The sequence below is a fragment of the Nicotiana sylvestris genome, chromosome 8 (genome assembly GCF_000393655.2).
Source record: "Nicotiana sylvestris chromosome 8, ASM39365v2, whole genome shotgun sequence".
Lineage (NCBI taxonomy): Eukaryota > Viridiplantae > Streptophyta > Magnoliopsida > Solanales > Solanaceae > Nicotiana > Nicotiana sylvestris.
Genome location: NC_091064.1, coordinates 112319985 through 112344485, shown reverse-complemented (window position 1 = coordinate 112344485; position 24501 = coordinate 112319985). Strand labels below are relative to the sequence as shown.

The window sequence follows — 24501 nt, the reverse complement described above, 5'->3', positions numbered from 1 at the left end:
CCTCAGCATCATGCCAACAAGAAATATTTGGTAATTACTCCGCACATTCAAGTCATATACTTATAATAATCAATTAAAGCACTCACTCTCACAATAGAAGTCACATGCATGCAATGGATACCATAAGTTTGCCCGTAATATAAATCTCTACTAATTTAGGTTAGCTCGACTCAAAATCAATTAGGACTTTTTCATGGTTGTAATGTGGGCTAAGGGACGGGTAGGATGTATTTAGGAATAGTGACTCAACCCCTAAGCACTTTAACACATCACACGAGCAATTTTCAGCGCAAATTCTTCAACCCATTTCTCATTCATACACAATATCATCCCACAAATATGCCCTTCTTCTTTAAGCACTCTATTAATTCATTCCCTCTAGCTAGAGCAAAACACAATGTAATCATCTTTTTTTTTCTTGTCACTCAATTTCTGCTAGTGGTGTATTCGTTTACAACATAAGTGCACCTCTCATCCTTTTATTGGTTCCACTCAAAAACCACCCCACACTTATTTCCTTCTTACTTCTTTTAGCGCTCTTCTCACAATTAAAGTGCTTTAAGAGGTAAAATGATCAAAACACTGTCAATTAAGAACGAAAGGGTATAGGCTTGTAATGCGGGTGCCAAACAAAAAGTCTGAAGGCTCAAAAGGGTTAACTAGGGACAAATTTTATTTGTAATAAGCAATTAAGCTCAAAAAGGTCAAAGAAAGCCTAACATCATTTTTCAAACTGAGCATCACCTCAAATTTCGCTTCAACTCACATACTGGGCAAATTCTTGACACAAGTACAATACATGGACTACACAAATACTCACCACACATGGCATATGACTCATTCCAGATCAACTCATCAAGACACTCCATTACGAGCATTCAATTCAGTACAAGCATTCAAATTAAGGCACTTTCAGTGAGATTCAACAATTAGGACTAAGCGTTACACTCTATGGTCTATTGTGTTCAGGTGTGTCAACGCTATGGGTTTACTTTTCTATAGCTTATAATTCCTTATTTTAGTCTACAAATTAAAAATATAAAAACAGAAATTATAAACTACCTATGCCCAGTTCAAGATAAACCCTTGGAAAAGAACCGTGGCTTAAAGAAAAACCAAGGGGGATTTGTTATACTACCTAAAAATAAAAAATAAAAAGAAAAATCTTTTTGTTGTTTTTTATAAGCTCAGTCCCTCAAGAACTCCTATCTAAAAGAATCCGTCATCGGGCCGCACCAATATAACTACTAAAAAAAATGTTTAAGAACAGACAACAATTACTCCAACAATACTAAATCACCAAAACATTTAAAAACAAAAGTGAAATAGTCACGCAATTCCAAAACATTATATATTGTACCACACCACCAAAACATTCCAACAATCCAAAACAATTGAAACAACCTAAAAATCCATAATAATTACTACCATCCAAAACATTTAAGAACAGTTAAACATATGTTTAAGGGAATCCTCCACCCCACACTTAAAGCGAGACATGTCCCTATGTCTTTCATTATAAACAAGAGATGAAGCAGAGATACTTCCCCGAGGAGTCACTCCTGGTCGGAGACAGAATCGGTATCCACATTGCATGCCCGACCAATTGCACAAAGCCAACCCAAGAGCCAGCTTTCCGTTTTCTTCTGCCAATCTTGCATTTCATCAACACGTCTCCCCAGAACTGTCACTGATGTTTTAATTTCAGTGATTTCCTGCTCCATGCGGTCTATCCTTTGTCCCCGACTAGCCCTAGACGGTCCTGCTGCATCAAAAGCTTGTGGTTGTGCAGGTGGTGCATCTTCTCCCATCTCCACATCGTCAGCTCCTTCTTGTTGGTCCTCTCCTTCCTCATCGTCACTGTCATCAGAATCAGGAGCAACCAATTCAGCTGGATGTAAAACTTCCTTACCTGTGGTGACCATTTTAGTTGTGAAAGGATTGACTTTAGCTAGTCGTCCATCTGCAGCAAGATTGTTTGGTACATTGGCTCGAAGGCATAGTAGGGTGACAAGATATGGTTAATACAACCCGTAGCATTGAATTCTAACCCTCTGGAACATTTCTTTATGTATCAACAATGGCACATCAAACCATGCCCTATTCATGAAACACCATATTAAGCAAGCTCGAGGGATGTTTACTTCAGACAAATTCTTGGAAGGCAAGAGACGGCTGTTGATGAAGTACAACCAACATTTGGCCTCGAACTTCAGGGCATTAGTGTGGAACTTGTTCCCATATTTATACCATTGGATATCTGCATCCGGGCGACAAATTATGTCGGTGAACGTGGACCATAGTATTAGCTTGCTGTTATATGCCTGGAACATATCCATGTAATCTTCCTCCACTGGGGGTAGCCTGTACACATCCCGAATTGTTTCTATAGATGCATTGACTTGTCGCTTTCGGACTGTAACATTGTAGTTATCATGTTCTGGAAGGTTGGCATAATATTCCCTCACTAGCATTACATTCGCCGCGATTGGCTCCTCGAAGAATATGTCAAGCCCACGCCTCCTCAACTCGTTTGCTGTGTTGGGACAATTAATAGCCAAAGCATTTGCATCCATTTCTTGTTCAGGCACTATTGTTTTCTCCTCCTTTTTGTTAAATCTGTCCTGCGCCTTGGCTAACACAAACTTTTGACTATTGAATGACCTAGTATCAACTGATTTTCTGGGCCGTCCACCAACATTTGCTGTAGCTGGGGGTTTACGAGGGTCCATGGTACCTGCAAGTAGTTTAGAGTTAGCCCTATTCACTTGGGTAACCAAACCGGGCTACATAGACTTCACCACATAGTTGGTCACATCACTTCCTCCAAAGAGGCATTTTTTCAAACACATTGTGAGCATGTTGAGTTTCAAGCTTTTTCCAACCCTATGTCACAATGTATTCACCATCAACCAACCCAATTACTACTTTACACCACCATACTCCTAATTTTTCACTTCCTCAACCCAACCAAACATCAAACATATGTTTAAATCTTCTATAAATGCTACATTCTAATGTTAAATAAGAAAAAATTTAAGAAACTATCCTAAAAATATACAATCTTGACAACCACATAATAATGTTACATAATAAAACTAAACAAGGAAAAAAATGAAGACATTATACTAAATATATGCAAAGAAATTGAAAATCGAACAAAAAAATAGAAAATTAAAATTATGTTCACCATAAAAACGAAATTAATCTGAAAATAAAAAAATTAACTAATAAGAAGAAGATGAAGAAGACATACCTTAGAGGAGATGGGGTATGGAGTTAATGAAGAGGTGGGGAGATTTGATGAAGAAGAAGAAGAAGAAGAAGAAGAAAAAGATTAGGGTTTTTAGGTTGTGGGGGGGGGGTATTATTAAGTTAAAGAAGTAAAAAAAAATTTTAAAACGAAGTTATCCGTGACTAGCGCGGGTCGTGCGCTGGTTATGCGCTCCCGCGCTAGTCATTTTTCCCCGAGACAGACTAAAACCCGATTAGCGCGGGCTATGCGCTAGTCATGCGCTCCCGCGCTAATCACTGAAGGTCAGGGCAGACGGAAACCCGATTAGCGCGGGCTATGCGCTAGTCATGCACTCCCGCGCTAATCACTGAACGTTTCTCTTGTGTTTTTTTTTAACATATAGCCTCTCAAGAAGGCCAAGTTATAAATTCTCATTTACAAACTATATTTACAATACATTTGTGGGTTTCCTCCCACACATCGCCTGATTTAATGTCGCGGCACGACGCCATATTGCATTATACATCAATTAAATCTACTGAGGTTTTGTGACGTTGAATGTCACCACCTCAATAGTGTTTAATTCGTTGCCATTTACCAAGAACGTGTCTATTGAATTAATGTTTCGCAATTCAACTGTTCCATGAGGAGTTACACTTACTACAACAAAAGGGCCTGCCCAACGGGACTTAAGCTTTCCAGGAAAGAGCTTTAGCCTTGAGTTGAACAAGAGAACTTCTTGACCCGGCTCAAATTCACGATATTGGATGTGTTTGTCGTGCCACTTCTTGGTCTTTTCTTTATATAACTTGGCATTTTCATAAACATGCAACCGAAACTCATCAAGTTCATTGAGTTGTAGCAGTCTTTTTTCTCCAGCTAAGTCCATATTCATATTTAGCTTTTTGATTGCCCAATAAGCTTTATGTTCTATCTCAACAGGCAAATGACATGCTTTTCCATAAACCAACCTGTATGGAGAAGTACCTATTGGAGTCTTGTATGCAGTTCGGTAAGCCCACAATGCATCTTCTAACTTACCGGACCAATCTTTCCTATTTGCGCTCACAGTTTTCTCCAAAATCTGTTTTACCTCCCTGTTTGACACTTCAACTTGACCACTCGTTTGAGGGTGATATGCAGTAGCAACCTTGTGTCTTACACCATATTTTGCTAGAACATTTTTCAACAATTTGTTGCAAAAGTGTGTTCCTCCATCACTTATCAACACCCTTGGAGTTCCAAAGCGTGTGAAAATGTGCTTCTTCACAAAACTTACCACTACATTCGCATCATTAGTAGGAAGAGCAATGGCTTCAACCCACTTAGACACATAATCCACTGCAATCAAAATATATCTGTGCCCATTGGAATACGGAAATAGTCCCATGAAATCTATTCCCCAGACATCAAAGAGCTCTACTGCCAAAATATTTTGTAAAGGCATCTCGTGCTTCTTCGTGATCGTTCCGGTTCTTTGGCACTTGTCACAATTTTTAACAAAAGCATGTGCATCATTAAATAATTTTGGCCAGTAAAAACCTGATTGCAAAACCTTTTGTGCAGTTCTGTCTCCACCATGATGACCTCCATAAAGAGAAAAATGACAGTCATGCAATATTGCATTCATCTCCTCCTCAGGGACACACCTTCTTACCAATTGATCTGCACATTGCTTGTATATAAAAGGCTAGTCCCACATCTAGAATCTCACATCATGTAAGAACCTTTTTCTATGGTCAGCTGTGAATTCTGTGGAGTCACCCCACTTGCAATGAAATTCACATAATCAGCATACCACGGGGTTTCATCCGAAGTGATGGCTAGCAAATATTCGTCAGGGAATGTTTCTTTGATTGACTCTCCTTCAGTGACATGGCCTCTATTTTCCAGCCTGGATAAATGATCTGCAACTTGATTCTCTGTTCTCTTTCGATCTCGAATCTCCAAATCAAATTCCTGCAAAAGAAGAACCCATCGAATTAACCTTGGCTTGACATCTTTCTTTGCAAATAAATACCTTATAGCTGAGTGATCTATGTAAACTATGACTTTGGTCCCCACTAGATAGGACCTAAACTTATCAAATGCCCATAGTACTGCGAGCAACTCTTTTTCAGTAACAGTGTAATTCATTTGAGATGGATTAAGAGTTCTACTCGCATAGTGAATGGAACAAAATATTTTCTCTTTCCGCTGCCCCAAAACAGCTCCAATGGCTATATCACTTGCATCACACATCAATTCAAATGGAAGTTTCCAATCTGGAGAAATGATAATCGATGCAGTAACTAATCTTCGTTTCAGCTCATCAAATGCTTTCAGACAAGCATCATCAAACTTGAAATATATATCTTTCTAAAGAAGCCGGCACAAAGGAGATGAGATTTTTGAAAAATCCTTGATGAAACAACGGTAAAAACCCGCATGGGCTAAGAAACCGCGAATGCCTCTAACTGATGTCGGTGGAGGTAATTTTTCAATTGCTTCCACCTTTGCTTTATCCACCTGCAATCCATTCTTGGACACTTTATGCCCTAGGACTATGCCTTCTCGTACCATGAAATGACATTTTTCCCAATTTAGTACCAAATTTGTTTCTTTACACCTAGCAAGGACCTTATCAAGATTCATTAAACATTCATCAAAAGAACATCCAAATACAGAAAAATCATCCATAAATACTTCCACAAATCTTTCAACCATATCAGTGAAAATAGCCATCATACACCTTTGAAAAGTCGTAGGTGCATTGCAAAGACCAAATGACATTCTTTTAAATGCATATGTCCCATACAGACATGTAAATGTAGTCTTTTCTTGGTCTTCTGGGGCTATAACAATTTGATTATATCCCGAGTAGCCATCCAAAAAATAGTAGTATTCTTGCCCGGCTAATATATCAAGCATTTGGTCAATAAAGGGAAGGGGAAAATGGTCTTTTCGGGTGGCATTATTCAATTTTCTATAATCTATGCAAATCCTCCACCCAGTAACAGTTCTAATGGGAATCAAATCATTATTTTCATTTGTCACTACGGTCATTCCTCCTTTCTTTGGAACACATTGGACTGGACTTACCCATTTGCTATCAGATATTGGAAATACAATACCTGCATCAAGCCATTTAATCACTTCTTTTCTTACCACCTCTTTCATGTTCGGATTTAGGCGGCGTTGTTGTTCTATGCTTGGCTTGTGCCCTTCCTCCACGAGAATTTTATGCATGCAAAAAGCTGGACTAATACCTCTTATGTTAGACATTGTCCACCCAATTGCTCTTTTATGCTCACGTAGTACTCTTAACAATTTCTCCTCCTGCACTTCAGACAAGTCAGCAGAAATAATAACAGGTAACGTTTCAGAACTACCCAAATAAGCATAATGAAGGTGAGAAAGTAAAGGCTTTAATTCCAATTTGGGAGCTTCTTCAACTGAGGGCTTCAGAGGAGGACCATCTGGCCTGTTCAAAGGTTCAAAGGGATTTAAACCTTTTATATATTCACATATTGCATTCAAAGTATGTTTCATCTCCTCAACCTCATCATTAATCTCCAAACTTTCAAACAACACAATTGCTTTTTCTAAAGAATCCTGCAAATATACACTTGGGGTAATAAGTTGTTCATCAATCTCCATGACATATATCATAGACAATTCTTCATACTGCCGAGGAAGTTGAATTGCTTTATATACATTAAAAACAGCTTCCTCGTTGTCAACTCTCATGATCATTTTTCCTTCTCTTACTTTAATTATAGCATCACCTGTAGCCAAGAGAGGTATTCCCAATATAATAGGAACTTTTTCATCAGCCTGAAAATCCAAGATAATGAAATCAGCCGGGAAAATAAATTTCCCAATTTTCAGTAGCACATCTTCTATCACCCCTTCCGGGTAAGCTATGGACCTGTCTGCTAGTTGCAACATCACCATGGTGGGTTTTGAAGCCCCCAAACCCAATTGTTTGTACAAAGACAATGGCATCAAATTTATGCTTGCTCCCAAATCACAAAGTGCATGGCCTACATCAACATTGCCTATTCTCACAGGGCTAGTAAAGCTGCCAGGGTCCTTAAGCTTTTGAGGAAGCTTATTTTGGACCCTTGAAGTGCACTCTTCAGTAAGTGCAACTGTTTCAAATTCATTCAGTCTCCTCTTGTTAGCCACAATGTCTTTTATGTATTTGGCATATTTTGGAATATCACGAATCGCATCTACCAACGGAATATTCAATTGAATCTGACTCAACATAGAGAGAAATTTGTTGAACATGCGATCGTCATTCTTTTTCTGCAATCTTTGTGGGAAAGGTGGTGGTGGCCTTAGAACATTCAGGTGCTGAAATTGTATCATCTTTCCTTACTTCCTGTGTTGCTTTGGGAATCAATTCACCCTCAGGTACAGGCTTGTCTTTTCTCTTCTTTGGAACTTCTTCTAATTCCCTTCCAGTTCTAAGTGTAATTGCACTAACTTGCGGATTTTTCTCTGTATCACTTGGAAGAGCACCTGCAGGCCTAGTATTTTGATTTGCAGCTAGTTGTCCCAATTGTCTTTCAAGATTTCTAAAATCAGTTCTGAGTTGTTGGTTGTCTTGCAACAATTTCTTCAACAAATCATTTGTACTTTCTTCTGCTTGCTGAGGTGGCCTTTGTGGTTGATTAAAATTTTCTTGGGGTCTATATTGATTCTGATTTGATTGATTTCCACCCCAAGAGAAATTAGGATGATTCTTCCAATTTGCATTGTAAGTGTTCCCATATTGTGCCTGTTGGTTCATCGGCCCTCTGCTTTGTTGCCCTACATAATAAATAGATTCAGGATTCGTTGGGCACATGTCACTTGTGTGATTATCGCCACACATTTCACAACAAATCGACATTTGTTGAACCTGTTGCATTGGTTGTGATGGTCCCATTGTCATTCTGGTCATTTGATTTGCCAATTTTGCTAAATCTGCTCTCATGGCGGAATTGTCATCCAGTTCAAGTAACCCTACTTTCTGTTTCATTGCTCTCCTTGGTTCTCCTTCACCTTGCCAATTATGATCTTTAGAAGTAAAGTTATTCAGCAGAAGTTGTATTTCATTGTATGGTTTTGCCATGCAACTACCTCCACAAGCTGAATCAAGATTCATTTTGGAAGTTTCGTCTAATCCATCAACAAAATTATGGCCCAATACTTCATCAGTTTGACAATGATGAGGACAATCCCGAAGTAGTTTCTTGTATCTTTCCCAAGCTTGGCGAAGAGTTTCACCATCCCGTTGTTGAAACCCAAGAATCTGACTCCGCAAAAACTTTGTCTTTTTGGTGGGGAAAAACTTGATTAGGAATTTCTTTGCTAAATCATCCCAATTGTGGATTGAATTAGCTGGCTCTTTTTGCAACCATTCTCTAGCATCCCCCAATAATGAAAAGGGAAATAAGGTCAGCCTGACATAATCCTTGGAAACATTTGGATAATTGTAAGTATCCGTTATTTCCAAAAAAATTTGAATGTGCCTTTGTGGGTCTTCATGAGATAGACCAACATATTGCCCAGTGGACTGTATCAGCTGCACCATGTACTGTTTAAGCTCAAAGTGACCGGTGATTTCAGGCTTCACAATGGCCTGAGTCATATTAGCAAGGTTTGGCCTTGCTGCTTCTATCACCGCACGTTCTTGATTACCTGCCATCACTGTTGGCTGTGGTTGAACTTGAATGTCCAACTCTCTTTCTGTTCTGTTTCTATCTTCCCACTCCTTCCTGTTCTATGAATTGTTCGTTCAATTTTAGGATCAAAAAGGAAGAGGTTGTTTGTACTTCTACTCCTCCGCATTCAAGAGAAGAGTCTGCGCAACACAAACAAAGTAGATGGAAAATTTAGGTTTTTATTAACAGCTAATAAAATCTTAAAACAGTCAAGTAGCTAATTTCAATTCCCCGGCAACGGCGCCAAAAACTTGTTGCGACCGAAACACTCACGCAAGTATACGCGATCGACAAGTAATATAGTAGTAAGTAAAGTATCGTTCCCACGAGGAATTGTGATCAACTTATCGACTGATGTAGACTCAAACAATTATCAATTCAAGCTAAATTATCACAAAATATATAAAGAACCAATTTACAACTTACTTAATAATTGCACAATAATTCAACACAAAATTACTACACCAATTTCACAATATGTTTATAACAATTTGGATAAATATATTCCCGGGTCATGGACTTGCTAGAAATTATGCTACTATTTTAGCTTAAAATGGATTTATTGAATTATCCGGGTTATTGATTATAGGGTTAATAATATTCATAAGAATCTTTCGAGTTCTTATGCATCTATTCAAGTTAAACTAATACCTATATGTCTATGGTATTAATATTAGCAAGAATGCATTTACAACTCCTATTTTTCAACCAAGCAAGGCAATTAAGTATAGTTCTATCTTAATTGCGAATTCTTCACCCGATGTCCGAGATTCAAAACTTGTTCTATTTGATTCTATATGCAACCAAGAATTTCCTTTTTCAAGTTTAACTCAAGATTCGTAAATAATATTTCACTGTTAGCTACGCAGTAAAATAATTAGAAGCAGAATCAAATAAACAACCCATAACAATAAATTCAATATCTTCAATCTAAGCTTCAAATAACATAATTATCTAACATCCATGACCCAAGAATACTAGAGTTTTTAGCTACTCATAATCATACAAAAATCAACAATAAAAGTTTTAAACATAATATAAACAAACAACAAGAAGAAAGTTTGAAAGAACTCTTTAAACTCTTGATCCAAAATGATGTTTGTCCTTCTCTTTCTTAGCTCCAAGCTTGATCTTCAATGGCTTTTCTCTCAAGGATGAATAGTATTTTTCCACTTACTTCCCTCAAAATCTGATTATCCTCCATAATGGAACTTTTACTTTATGGTAGTTTAGTGGATTACTCCCAAATTGACCAATTTATCCCTCAATAATTACTTTTCCTGACAGGACTAGCGCGGGAGCGCATGACCAACGCACATCCCGCGCATATCGAGTTTCTTTCTGTCCAAATCACTAAACTAGCGCGGGAGCGCATGACCAGCACATGACCCGCGCTAGTGGGGTTTTCTCTTGTTAAGATGTTGCTGCTCAACTTTTCGTCATTTGACTCCATTTTTCACTTGATTACCATCATAAATCCTCATTTGTTTATTGAACTCCTGTGAGACATTAAAGTCATGATTAGAGCCAATTTTTGCATTATTTGAACATTTACAATAGTAAACCATCCTTAAGTTGAGCTAAAACATAGGCTATATTAAACAATTTAGCCTATTATCAAGCACCGAGCAACATTTGGATGAATCACTTTATGAAGAAACTAACTCACAAATATCTGACACAAATGAACCACAAGAAGTGCCATTAAGAAAATCTCAAAGAGTTATAAAATCAGCTATTTCAGATGATTACGTGGTTTATTTGCAAGAGTCAGATTTTGACATTGGTCTTAATAAGGATCCGGTTTTATTTTCACAAGCCATAGAAATTAATGAGTCTGACAAATGGATTGATGCCATGAAGGAAGAGTTAAAACCCATGGAATACAATAAAGTCTAGGATCTTGTTGAATTGACATAAGTTCTAAAAGAATCGGGTGTAGAAGGGTCTTTAAGATCAAACGCGATTCAAATGGCAATATTGAGAGATACAAAGCCAGACTTGTTGCCAAGGGTTATACTCAGAAAGGAGGCATTGATTATAAAGAGACCTTTTCGCCGGTCTCAACGAAAGACTCGTTAAGAATTATTATGACTTTAGTGGCTCATTATGATTTAGAGTTACACCAAATGGATGTGAAAACTGCCTTTCTTAATGGAGACCTCGAGCAGGAAGTTTATATGGACCAACCAGAGGGTTTCTAAACTAAAGGAAAATGTCAAATGGTGTGTAAACTGAAGAAGTCAATATATGAACTTAAACAAGGCTCACGACAATGGTGTATAAAGTTTAATAATACCATAACATCTTTTTGGATATGTGGAAAATACTGTTGATCGGTGTATATACCAAAAGATCAGTGGGAGCAAGTTTATATTTTTAGTCCTATATGTTGATGATATCCTACTTGCTGCTAATGATTTAGGCATATTGCATGAGACTAAAGATTTTCTCTCTAAGAATTTTGAAATGAAAGATATATGTGAGGCATCCTATATGATAGGAATAGAAATATTCCGTGATAGATCACAAGGATTATTGGGATTGTCTTAGAAAGGCTATATCGAAAGAGTTCTAGAGAGATTTAATATGAACAATTGTTCAGCAGGAATTGTTCCAATTCAAAAAGGGGACAAATTTAGTCTTATACAATGCCCTAAGAATGATGTAGAATGAAAAGAAATGGAATCAATTCCTTACTCTTCTATTGTTGGTAGTCTGATGTATGCTCAGACTTGCACAAGACCGGATATTAGTTTTGCGGTCGAAATGCAAGGAAGATATCAGAGTAACCTAGGAATTGATCACTGGAAAGCTGCAAAGAAAGTTTTGAGGTACCTGAAAGGAACAAAGGATTACATGCTCATGTATAGGAGGTCCAAGCATTTAGAAGTTGTTGGATACTCGGATTCAAATTTCGCTGGATGTATTGACACTAGAAAATCCACGTTTGGTTATTTGTTCCAATTAGCTGAAGGAGCAATGTAAGCACGTGATTTTTGCCCTATATGAGAATTACTCCCAAAAATTCAAAATAAAATGATTTTCCTTGGTGTGCAATTTTGAGTATTTTTGTGATATTTTTCGTATTTGTCTGTGTTTGCTTATTTGTTAAATTAATAAAAAATATAAAAATATGTCGCATTTTGCATGTAGGATTTAATTCTACAATTGTTAGTAATTAAATTAGTTTTACAAAAATTAAAATTACAAAAATAGGCATCTTTTGCATTTTTAGCATTTAATGTCCAAATGAACAATTTTATGCTTAATTATTACTTAATTGTGCGTTAATTGTTATTGGGAGTTAATTTGCGATTTTATAACTTAATTTAGTTCTTAATAATAATTTAAGTATTTTTATAATTTAGTTTTAGAAAATAAAAGAAGAAAAGATAACAAAAATACAAATAAAAATCGGATTGGGCCACTTCTTCAATTTTCAACCCCAGGCCCAAACAATTGTCCACGACCCAGTACACTTCACAAGGGTCGACCCGGTCCGCCCCATTAATCCAATACCCAACCCCTTTCTTCATTTTTTGGTCTAAACACAAAAACAAAACAAAAAAAGAACAAGACAAAACCCTAAAAAACTAAGGAAATGATCCGCCTCCCCCCCCCTTGGTTGTCTTCTTCTCCATCACCCAAATGAAGACCTCCCATGGCTGCCTCACCATCATCTTCTTCGCGTACCCTCCGCAATCCGCCATTGTCACTACTTCCTCTGCTTCCCGTTCCACCTTCTTCTTCCTTGACCTCACCTTCTTCTTCTTCTCCGCCATTGTTGCGTCGACCATTGTTGCTGCGTCGACTGCCTCCCCGTCGTCGTCCACCACCCATCACCTCCCTCACGTCCAAACACCTTCGACCAAACAGTCCCCGTCAACCACCATCTTCCCCATCATCGTCACTGTCCAGTCGACGACCAAACAACCACTAAACGCCACTGCCCAGACGACCCCTCGCACCCCCAATGCTCGAACCATCGGACCCCCCTGTCGAGTAGCAGCTATTGATGCTGCTGCTGCATCACTTTCTTCTCCGGCAAAACCCAGAAAACGAACAAGAACGCGTCACCTCCAAGCTACTGCTGTCCGCCATGGCTGCTCCCCATCGTCGACCTCCGACTGCTCCTGTTCTGCCTCACTTCATCTTCCTCCGAGCTACTGTTTCATCTTCTTCAGCTGGTGCTTTATCCTACAGCTCATCCGTTCCGCGCTGCTGCTTCAGCTTCCTTCGTCCTCATCGTCCATGTCGCCGCAGCTTCACCGTCGTTACTGTTGCTACTGCCTTCCTTCCATTTATGAACCAGTCAAGCCCATCACTGCTGCCCGCACCCCAGCTCTTTCACGTAACCAAACGAACCCCCCAACTGCCGATAGTGCCTCGATATGGTTTCGTTTGTTTCTTAGGTTCGTGTTCGTCGACGTTTGGTCGAGCTTTGGTCGAGGTTCATCAAAACAGTCCATACATATTCGTGTCGATCCGGTTAGTAGTTTTTGAGTTTTATTTTATCCGTATTTCGTTTGGATATTTTTCGAATCTGAAATCGGCAAATTTTTGTTTTGTTCATGTCTATGTTTAGATATTTAATTTTTAGTTCATGTTCATGTGTTGTTTGTTAAATTAATTTTTCAGATTCCAAATGAAAGATTAATTACTTGTTTTTCATGTTTATTTCATGTTCGTATTATTGTTGAAGTGAATATTTGTTAGTTTAATGTTTGTTAGATTCAAATTGAAATTTAATTAATTATTTCTTCAATTTGTTTCATGTGTTATGTATTTTCCAGAAAATATTAATGTTGTTTGAATCGTTAGAATCCGTCATGTTTGTTGCTAAAAATAGATTTAATTCATGTTCATCTTTGTTTGAAGTTCATGATTAAATCCAGTGATTTAATGTGAGTTTATGTTTGTCTTTGATTTGTTAATTTAGTATTTTTGTTGTTTGTATTGTTGTGTTCTTGCTCATACATTCATGGTCTAAATTAACCAGGATTGGTTCCCGATATGGTTAATTCATTCCATTAATTTTGAGTTGTGTTGTTCATGGTGTTCATATAATTGTTGTTGAAGATCGTTGAGAAATTGGTCATCTTGATCATATTTTGGTCAAGTTATGATTAATTGAGTGTTTAGAGCTGATGGGGTTAATCTGGTAAATTGCATTGCATTCGGGGGTAGATTTGTAATTGCAATAAGGTCGGAGGGGTAGTTTGGTAATTGAACATTATTTCAATTCTTTATGTTAAGCATGGAGGACAAAATATAATGGGGTGGTGTTTGATATAATTGTTTAACATAATAGGACAAAACATAATGTAATGGACGGGAATATTGTATTTGTTTATGTTAGGCATGGAAGACAAATTGTAATGGGTTGAGGAATCTTGTACTTGTTTAATGTAGGCATGAGGGACATATTGTAATGGGTTGGTAATGTGGCATTTATTTAATGTAGGCATGGAGGACAAAGTTTTAAAATAAAGAAGACATTTGATAGTGGGACAAAGCATGCCATTGAGGGAATAATTTGGGGTTGGGAATTGAAGACTTGTCTTGCTATATATAGAGTCATTCTTGACATTAAAAGGAGGAGACTTGAGAGTTTTAAGGGAGATTTTTTGGGGGGAGAGAAAAAGAGTTGAATATTATTGAGAGGATTTTTAGAGAGAGTTGACAGATTCTTTTTACACTTGAGAGTTGACATACTTTTATACTGGGAGAGAGTTTGTGATAGTAAAAGAGAAAGACAATTTGAACTTTCACTCGAACAATTCTGTTTGCTTTTCTTCGAGTGTCATTCAAAAGTCAGAAACTACTGCATCTCGTATCTTTTCTCTCTTCTGCTTTGACTGCGATTGTACTTTTGCACTGCTGAGTTTTCAATCTGTTACTGGGTTATTCTACTGGTTTTTACTGGTTTTGCGGTGTTGCTGAACCTGCTGTTGCCGCGTTATTACTGTCGCTGACTCCTACTTCTTTTGTTCTTGTACTGCTGTTTCCAGGTACACATTTGTACAATCTCGGCTTGAAGCAAAAAATGAAATATTAATCAGGCTTTGTTCCTGTTGAATCCGAACTGTTTAGATTTGTTGTTTGAATATAATTTTCCTTTCTTTATATAAAAATGTAGTCGATTTATTAATAAGTAATGGATTGCATATGTATAACTTCTTCATCTAATAATGTTAGTTGAATTAATCTGTTTTTGATATTATTGTGTATCTATCTCATGCTCTAGTATTAGTAAATAATAGAATGTAGAATTAAAGCAGTTTTTCCTTGTACAAACGCGATCGCAATTTTCCGTTCACATTAGTCGTAACTTAATAAATAAGTTACGTTTTTCAGCATGTAAATAATTAAGAAATTTTCTTTTATTTTAGAGATGAACTTAATAGAAAATATAGTCACTGTAGGTTTATCCTTTTAAATAAAAATGAGACGAGCCTCGACAAACAAAAATGCACAAGCTGCGGGGCCCTCTAAATGTATATATTAAAATACTTAGAATTCGGGACAGGCCGTTTAGCGAATTTTACGGCCTTCCCAAAATAACAATACGCTAGTTGCTTTAGGCGCACCTTTAATAATTTAACCTTCTTAAACACGGGTGCACATTGATGTGACCCAAATCCGAATCTCAACGGAGTCAAAATGTGTCGACGACCACGGGTGCATTGATTGTGACGTGGTTCGAGATGCATTTTCACGACGTTGCAATTCTATAAAAATAAATGATAATAATAAAAGCGGTTTAAACTTAATAAAAGCACGTAAGTCATAACATATATTTAAATCAGATATTTAGCCATTATAACAATTTAAGCGACCGTGCTAGAACCACGGGATTCGAGGGTGCCTAACACCTTCCCTCGGGTCAACAGAATTCCTTACTTAGAATTTCTGGTTCGCAGACTTCATTTGGAAAAGTCGAATATTTTCCTCGATTTGGGATTCAAGATAAACCGGTGACTTGGGACACCAAAAGCCAAACCTTTCCCAAGTGGCGACTCTGAATTAAATAAATAATCCCATTTCGAATATTGTCACTTAAATTGGAAAAACTCCCTCGCGCATTTAACCCATCGGGGCCGGGCGCGCAAGAAGGAGGTGTGACAAGCAATATCGTGGAAGAGTGCCAAACAGTCTGTTATTGCTACATCCGCGATGGAAACAGAATTTGTGGCATGTTTTGAAGCCACAATTCATGCATTATGGCTGTAAAACTTTATTTTAGGACTTGGGGTTGTCGACACCATTACCAAGCCGCTGAAAATTTACTGTGATAATTTTGCAGAGTATTCTTCTCTAAGAACGATAAGTACTCCAAAGGTGCCAAGCATATGGAATTAAAATACTTTACCGTCAAGGAAGAAGTTCAGAAACAAAGAGTGTCACTTGAGAATATTAGAACAGATCTCATGATTGCAGATCCGTTAACAAAAGGTTTACAACCAAAGATATTTAAAGAACATGTACATTGAATGAGTCTTGGTTGTATTTTTGATTAATGTATTTATGATGTTTTGACACTCTGAGCTCATTTATATGTTTCTGATATACATTAGTGATTTCCTGTTTCTCATAATGGTGTACACATTATTGTTTTGAGATGTTACAGGATAAGTCTCAATGAGACATTATTGTGGACCATAATATTTTATAGCTTATGAATCTGATACGATAAATTACTAATGTTGTAGTATATGGAAGGGAGTATGTAGACAAATTATATATAACCGCCATAACTCACATTCACTAGTTTATCGTATTATGGTATTTATGATGGACATTATAGAAGAGATTTGTTTATGCGCAACTAATGTTCCTATATTAAATATTAATATTATGTGATTATTGGGCCAAGTGGGAGAATGTAAGTTATTTTTCCTATGTGTGTGTGGCCCAATAGGTTTAAAACTCATAATTAATATTTAATTAATTATCAAATCTCATCCGTGCGATTGGTTACTTGATGGACGTACCGGATTAAGTGAGAACCTCTATAAATTGGTCCTCTCCCCACCCATTAGGGTTACCGTATTTTTATTCTCTCTTCCATCACTAAAGTCGGCAGTAACGTAAAGTTAAGGCAATGGGCGAGAAACCGATTACCGATTAACGCTTCCGCTTCAAGATAATGGATTCCGCTTCATGTATGTTTTCGGTAACAATTTTGTATAAGATTATCATGTTCAAGATCCTGGTGTAAATTAAGTTTATGCTTACATGGACCGGCTACTAAATGCTATAATAATTTTGTCCTATTTGTGAATCCCTCAAGTACGCGTGCTTGCAGTTCGACAGGGAAGTAAGGAAACCTAAATCCCATGTGGAAGGATCAATCGTAAATTGATTTTATTGCAAGTTGATCACTTCAAGTTGTTGTAAATTTTCAAGATTCATCGGTACATCCCCAATAAGCAAATTGCGACCCGAATCAAGGATAGTGATCTTGGAGACATTAGAAATAGAACTAGGAATTGTCCCACTGAACTGCTTCAGCCCAAAGGTATAGGCCATTAAGATTTGGAATGTTATGTGCAATGTTAGAAGGTAGAGTTCCAGAAAGCTCATTAGCTATAACTGCAATTATTTCCAAGCCGGAAATGTAGTAGAAAGAGCTAGCTACTACAGGAAAAGAGGTCTTTAACGACCACTTCTTTACGAAAGGAAATTAATCCAGTCGTTATATGTATGCTTATAGCGGCCAATATTTATTCCGGTCGTTAAAGTCATTTTTACTGTATTTTTTATGAGGGAATAATTTCCCGGTCTTTCAAATTATGTCAATCCCCTCGTTATAAATCTGAATAAAATGAAAATTTATGCAGTAATTATTCCCTCCTTTTTTTCCTCAACAACTCCGCCCATATTCCCCAAATTAATCAAAAAAACCCTAAAATCTCTCAATCCAATGTTATCCCAAAACACGTACACCAGATTCAGCAAAGTGGATGCAAAGAATCACGAACAAATAGGCCCTCACTGCAACTGCCCGCTACTCCATTGGCGAGTTCTAGCTTACACTATATATATATAGAGCAAAACTCAACGAAAAATCACAAAACGATTTGGTCTTCTTGCTGTACGCAACTTATAATTTGTGTGCTAATAGCTGGGTGTCAACGCTAATAGCTGGGTGTCAACGCTAATAGCTGGGTTCTGTTATTTGCTGTGCTTATACTTGATTTGTGGGTTCTGTCAACGCAGCTTATACGATTTGGTCTTCTTGCTGTGCTTTCTCGTCAAGGTAAACTCAAGTCACTAAATTTGTAGTTGTAATTATTGTGAAATTGGGCTTTTTGTTATCTCTCTACTTTTCAAGTCGACGCCTTCCAGATTTATATGATAATTGTTCTGTTTTCAGTATATTTCTTGCAATTTTTCAATGCACAGAACCAACTGCTTTCCATCAAAGTTGTTGTTATCCTCATCTTCTACTTTCTCTTCCATTTTATGCTTCTTATTATAATGCACGATAGGTAAAATTTTCGGATTCTTAATATGTTATAGTTTGCGAGAGAGGTCCTATATGCGTTGCAGCTAGTAATTTTTATAAGGGGATTCAGAATTTACACATAATACAAACTTTTATATATGTACAAAAAAATTGTCTCCTATTTGCACATTATAATTTTTCGGCGTAGCGAATTCAATTGAATTATTTGATTACATGTGGCTCTGCATTGCCTGTATGAAAAAAAGAGTAAAATCATATTTGTTTCAGAAGGTGTTCTTTGCCCAATGTTGGAATCGAATATTTTGCCATTCTTCTTCAACTTGCCTATATAGCGTACACCAACCTATTTAGTGGAAGAAAATCATTATTAATAATAAGTGTGCTCCGTACAAGTTCATCAAAGAGAACTCAAAGATTGAGAAACTTAAATCCTGATTGACTTAATTGTGACTACCAAGATTTCATTACTTTCCATGGCAGAGTGAGAGAACAATTTATCACATAGAATCAAAAAAAGAAAACTATACCTAACTTCCTGGGAAAGTTCTTTTCCCATCCGGCTTGCCTATTTCCAACTCCTCTATGACCAATCCATTTCCATAGGTCCTCAATTGAGAAGACTTAGTCGCTTCATTTTCCTCCACCTCGTGTGATTCATTCTTTTTATTTTGTTCAACCTCTGTAGATGCTTTTCCATCATGTTGATTTTTCTTGTTCTTTTTCTTTTTCTTCTTTTTCTCAGTATCCCTGGAAATTTTAGTGAAAAAATAAGGCTTCTTACTAGTAAAAGCAATAGAGTTTGATAAAAGATAACAAACATAGCACATGGAAGCTGGCCAGAATCTAGAAGAACATGTAACTGGATAAAACTTAAAGTTAGATGGTGCCTTTAGTTATGCAAATAACAATCCAGATTCCTCACGAAGCATATCAACCATTAACTTTATTCTTTTCTATTCTAGACTACACTAGATCAGAACTTACTTTTCATCAGTTGACCTCTGAACATACTTTAGTTTTACCTATTGAAAGTGGCTCATCATTAGTGATTAGCCTCTGCATGCTCTGAATTGTTGTTTGATCCATTTTCATGAGCCATGAATCAACGCCAAAATCATAGCGCATATTGCTCCCAAGTAGTGTCTCTTTCACTAATACTTGCTTTTCTTCACTCCATATAGACCAATCCAACATTCAGATAACTTGGAAAATATGAGATTGTCATCATTGAACGTAGTAATTCTAAGAATGGAGGAGGAGAAGAGACTCTGAGCCTGTCAATATATTTTATTTCCTTACTATATAGAGTTTAAAATTACTTTTTATATGACTTACCATCACTAATCACAATAAATAAGTAGTAACTATATATCCTTCAAGATTGCTTGAATCAATGTTACCCACGCAGTTCTGTTACTATTTTTATTTTCAATGCTCATATACGTTGCACATGAAAAGAAGTTTAGTAGCTTATAAATTTATTATGGTAGCATTTCGTTATAAAGTATACAATGTTTTTGATTGAGGATAAAATGGGTATTCAATTTTTTATGGGCATTTTGGTAAATCAAGTTTGACGTTAGGAGCTTCATACTTTTAGTATAACTAGTTTTAGGATACGTGCGTTGCGCGTGAATCCTATCTAAATGAAAACAAATTATTTGAAAAAGTAGATAAATATTATATGAAAATTGTGTTTGACTAAGAAATAAAAGTTAAGGAGAAAATGTAAACTCCTGAAAATTACAATGATCCTATTTAACTAACTCAATAAAGAAAGAAACTTTACCTCACAAAAGGTAATCAGTTATCTCGGTTAATATATTCAACTTGAAATTTATCTCAGTTTAATCATTTTATTGCTTAGACATTACAAACTATCATGCTTCCTTTTTAGTTTTAGTTAGAACACATAGCCTTTGAAGATTTAAGAGCTTTTTCGAAAAAAATTCTTGAGTTATATGTTCAAATGTATTCATAAGTTCATTCTAGAAGACACAACATGTCAGCTAACTCACAAGATTCTTTTTTTTCCCTTCTGGCGAGCAAATGCAACTTGTTCTTGTTCTTGTTCTTTAACTAATACAAAATACTATATAAATTATTTTTAATATTTTAAAATATTATGTTTGTGGGTTGTCTCATTATTAAAAAATTAATTATATTATAATCATGTCTAGTGTAAAATAAATTTTAAATGGTAAAAAAATAAATAATGTTTTACTAAGAGCTTTTTTGTTTTAAATATAATATAATTCTTTGATAAGTTTTCACGTAATATAGGAGTTATTGATGATCCATAAGTTCTTTTAACATATATACATATATATTACACATGCACCAGATTATGGCACCTGATAAGAAATGGATGGAACTTGTCCATGACCGACTTGGTAATGCTTACAAGCTTGGGGTGGAGAGCTTTTTGGATTTTGCTTTTACAAGATTAAGTGAAGCGCGTGTAATACGCTGTCCATGTATCAAATGTTGTAACACATTTTCGGGAACACGTGAGATGGTTAAGTCACATTTAATAGTACATGGAATCATTCAAAATTATACCTTTTGGTATCACCACGAGGAAAAGTTAGGTGAGCCACAATCAACTCCAGAAGATGTAGAAGATGATGACATTGAAGAAGCTGATGGTGAGGATGAAATACATGGGATCCTAAGAGATTTATACCCTGATTTTGATGTAGACAATACGAACACTGATGGTGATGATTTTCTTGAGATGAAACCAAATCTTGAAGCAAAAAAATTCTATAGGCTTTTAAAGGATTTTGAGCAACCATTGTACCAAAATTCAAAAGTTTCTAAACTTTCTACTATGGTTAAATTGCTTCATATCAAAAGTATTGGGCGTTGGAGTCATGAGTCATTTACAATGTTATTGAAGATGTTGAAGGAAGATCTATTACCTGACGAATCAAACTTACCAGATTCATATTACGAGGCAAAGAAGATAATTCGGGATCTTGGACTTTCTTATAGGAAGATTGATGCTTGTAAGAATAATTGTATGTTATATTGGAAGGATGACAAGTTTCTTGAATCTTGCAAAGTTTGTGGAGCATCTAGATGGAAAGAGGATAAACATAGTGGAGAAACTAAATTTAAGAGTGGGAAAAAGATAGCGCACAAGATTTTACGTTATTTTCCCTTAAAGCCAAGACTCCAAAGGTTGTTTATGTCCTCAAAGATATCATCCTTAATGACATGTCATCATGACAAAAGAGTTAACGATGGAATAATGAGGCACCCAGCTGACTCAATGGCATGGAAAAAGTTTGATGAACTTCACCAATCTTTCGCCGATGAACCTCGTAATGTTCGACTTGGACTTGCTAGTGTGGTTTTCAACCATTTGGAAGTTCTAGAACTCCGTATAGCATTTGTCCTGTTGTACTTATTCCTTATAATTTACCACCTTGGCTATGTATGAAGCAAGAGAATTTTATTTTGTCGATGCTTATTCCTGGTCCTGAAAGTCCAGGAGACGCAATTGATGTTTTTCTTCAGCCTTTGATGGATGAATTAAAGGAATTATGGGAAACTGGAGTGGAGACCTTTGATGCGTCAACTAAACATAACTTTATGTTGTACGCAACTTTATTATGGACCATTAATGACTTTCCGGCTTATGCAAACTTATCTGGATGGAGTACAAAAGGAAAATTGGCTTGCCCATGTTGCAATAAAGAAACATCCTCAATTAGGTTAGAAAATGGTAAAAAGCAGTATTATATGGGTCATAGGCTCTTTCTTCCTCTTATTCACAAATGGAGGAATGATAAAGAGTCATTTGATGGCACTAAGGAGCGAAGACTACCACCCGAAATTTTATCCGGTGAGGATATACTTGATCAAGTGGCTGATTTAGATAGTTTACCACTAACAAAGGATCCAAAGAAAAAGATTAAAATATCACATGAGAGTAGGAGTGATAATTGGAATAAGAAGAGTATTTTCTTTGATCTTCCCTATTGGAAAACTCTATTGTTGCGACATAATTTAGATGTGATGCATATTGAGAAAAATGTATGTGACAATATTTTGGGGACAATCTTAAATGTCAAAGGAAAAACCAAAGATACCATAAAAGCTCGATTGGATTTGCAAGCAATGAACATAAGGAAAGAATTGCATCCAATTAAAAGTGGGGATAAATATGAGCTACCAACAGCATGTTACACGTTATCTCTGGAAGAGAAAAACAAATTTCTCAGATTCCTAAAGAACTTAACGGTCCCAGATGGATATTTATCAAATATATCTCAGTGTGTCAACACTAAAGATCGCAAAATTTCAGGCCTAAAAAGTCATGATTGCCATGGTCTTCTACAACATTTACTTCCACTTGCTATACGTGGTATGCTTTGCAAATCTATATGTGAACCTCTTATTGAGTTATCTTTATTTTTCAACTTGCTTGGAGCAAAATGTTTAAGAATAGATGACTTAGAACAGATAGCAGCTCAAATTCCTATAACTCTGTGCAAGTTAGAAAAGGTATTCCCTCCTTCATTTTTTGATGTAATGGTACACTTGCCGATTCATTTAGCTAATGAAGCTATGATTGCTGGACCTATTCAATATCGATGGATGTATCCAGTGGAGAAATGGCTATACTTTTTGAAATCTTTAGTTGGAAATAGTGCTTGCCCAGAAGGTTCTATCGCGGAGGGATATTTGGCAACTGAATGTTTGACTCTATGCTCAAGGTACTTGCATACAATGGAAACAAAGTTTAATCTCCTTGAGCGGAATTATGATGGTGGTGTTATTGAATCTGATGGAGGTTTAACAATTTTTTCTCAACCTGGAAAAGAATTAAGAGATGGAAAATTGGACAAACTTAATCCACATGAATTAGAGAAAGCACATATTTATATTTTGAAGAACTGTGATGAAATTCAACCATTTCTCGAGTAAGTATTGATACGACATAATAATTCACATATACTTTATCCATGATTTCAATTAAAATGACATTTTATTTTGTAATTTTTTGTAGAGAGTTTTCAGAAATTCCAGGTGATACCTCTCAAAAACATTCAGATAGGGAGTTCATTAGTTGGTTAAAAGAAAAAGATTAGTACTAGTTATACACTATTGCTATTTTTTAAAACATAATTTTTTATATAGTATTTGCTAATTAAATTATATAATTGATTTTGATAGGTTGTCGAATTGTACAAATGTGATAACAGTAAGAAAATGGAAGATTTGCTCACTTTGTCACGTGGTCCCCTGCTATATGTGAAACGTCTCAAAGGTTACATTATTAATGGATATAGGTTTCATGTGGAAGACTATGACAAGGGTTTGAGAACTCAAAATTGCGGGGTGGTTGTAGTTGGTGAGACAGATGAAGAGAATAAAAATATTGATTATTATGGAGAACTCACTGAGATTCTTGAATTGCAATTTATGGGAGGAAAAACAGTGATCTTGTTTAGATGTATGTGGTTTGATGTGTATGACCAAGAAAAGGGAGTTAAAATGGATGAATATGGCTTTGTGAGTGTTAATCCTCAGCGATTATTGAAAACTAATGAGCCATTTGTATTAGCAAACCAAGCATTACAAGTATTTTATGTCGATGATCCTTCAAATAAAGGCTGGCATGTTGTAAGAAAAGTTTTGCCTCATGATACTTTTGACATTTTGCAAGAAAAGGATGATGATTTGGAGAATTTAGAGAATTCTACACAAATGAAAAGGAAAAGAACTCATGAAGGTTTTTAATCTTTATAGTGGTTGCTATTAATATTTATTTCATCCGGCCTCTTGCTTCTTGCTTTTCTAGGCATAACTCGTTTACAGTATGTCAAAATTTGGCTAATAACTTGAGAAAAGAAGTTTTCTGATTTAGTTTTTATGCATCACTGTTACTTGGTATGCATTTTCAATATTTGGCTTGTAATGTGAGTGTTGTTTATATGCCCTTTCTGAAAGTTTTCCTTAGGATTTTGATCTTTCGCTGACTTGTTGACTGCATAATGGAGAGCTTTATTCTGTGTGTATTCTGTACCAACAATTTTAATGTTAATTCTCTGAAGAATCTTATTGCTGTAGAGACATGTCTT

The 24501-nt window shown here is 36.3% G+C and overlaps 3 protein-coding genes across 3 annotated transcripts; all 3 read left to right on the top strand.

The window, feature by feature from the left end:
- The first annotated feature begins 11613 nt into the window (after window positions 1-11613).
- On the top strand, window positions 11614-11919 carry LOC138875530 (secreted RxLR effector protein 161-like). The gene has a single exon (XM_070154366.1). It carries the CDS (start codon window positions 11614-11616, stop codon window positions 11917-11919), a length of 306 nt encoding a protein of 101 aa, XP_070010467.1.
- Window positions 11920-20753: 8834 nt separating this feature from the next.
- LOC138868065 (uncharacterized) lies at window positions 20754-21854 on the top strand. Its single transcript, XM_009794098.2, has one exon. It carries the CDS (start codon window positions 20754-20756, stop codon window positions 21852-21854), a length of 1101 nt encoding a protein of 366 aa, XP_009792400.2.
- On the top strand, window positions 21851-23344 carry LOC104239463 (uncharacterized). Its single transcript, XM_070154365.1, has one exon. It carries the CDS (start codon window positions 21851-21853, stop codon window positions 23342-23344), a length of 1494 nt encoding a protein of 497 aa, XP_070010466.1.
- Window positions 23345-24501: the final 1157 nt, after the last annotated feature.

Coding starts and splice junctions, on each gene's coding strand:
- LOC138875530 (XM_070154366.1), top strand. CDS start 11,614: ATGGAATCAATTCCTTACTCTTCTATTGTTGGTAGTCTGATGTATGCT.
- LOC104239463 (XM_070154365.1), top strand. CDS start 21,851: ATGAAGCAAGAGAATTTTATTTTGTCGATGCTTATTCCTGGTCCTGAA.
- LOC138868065 (XM_009794098.2), top strand. CDS start 20,754: ATGGCACCTGATAAGAAATGGATGGAACTTGTCCATGACCGACTTGGT.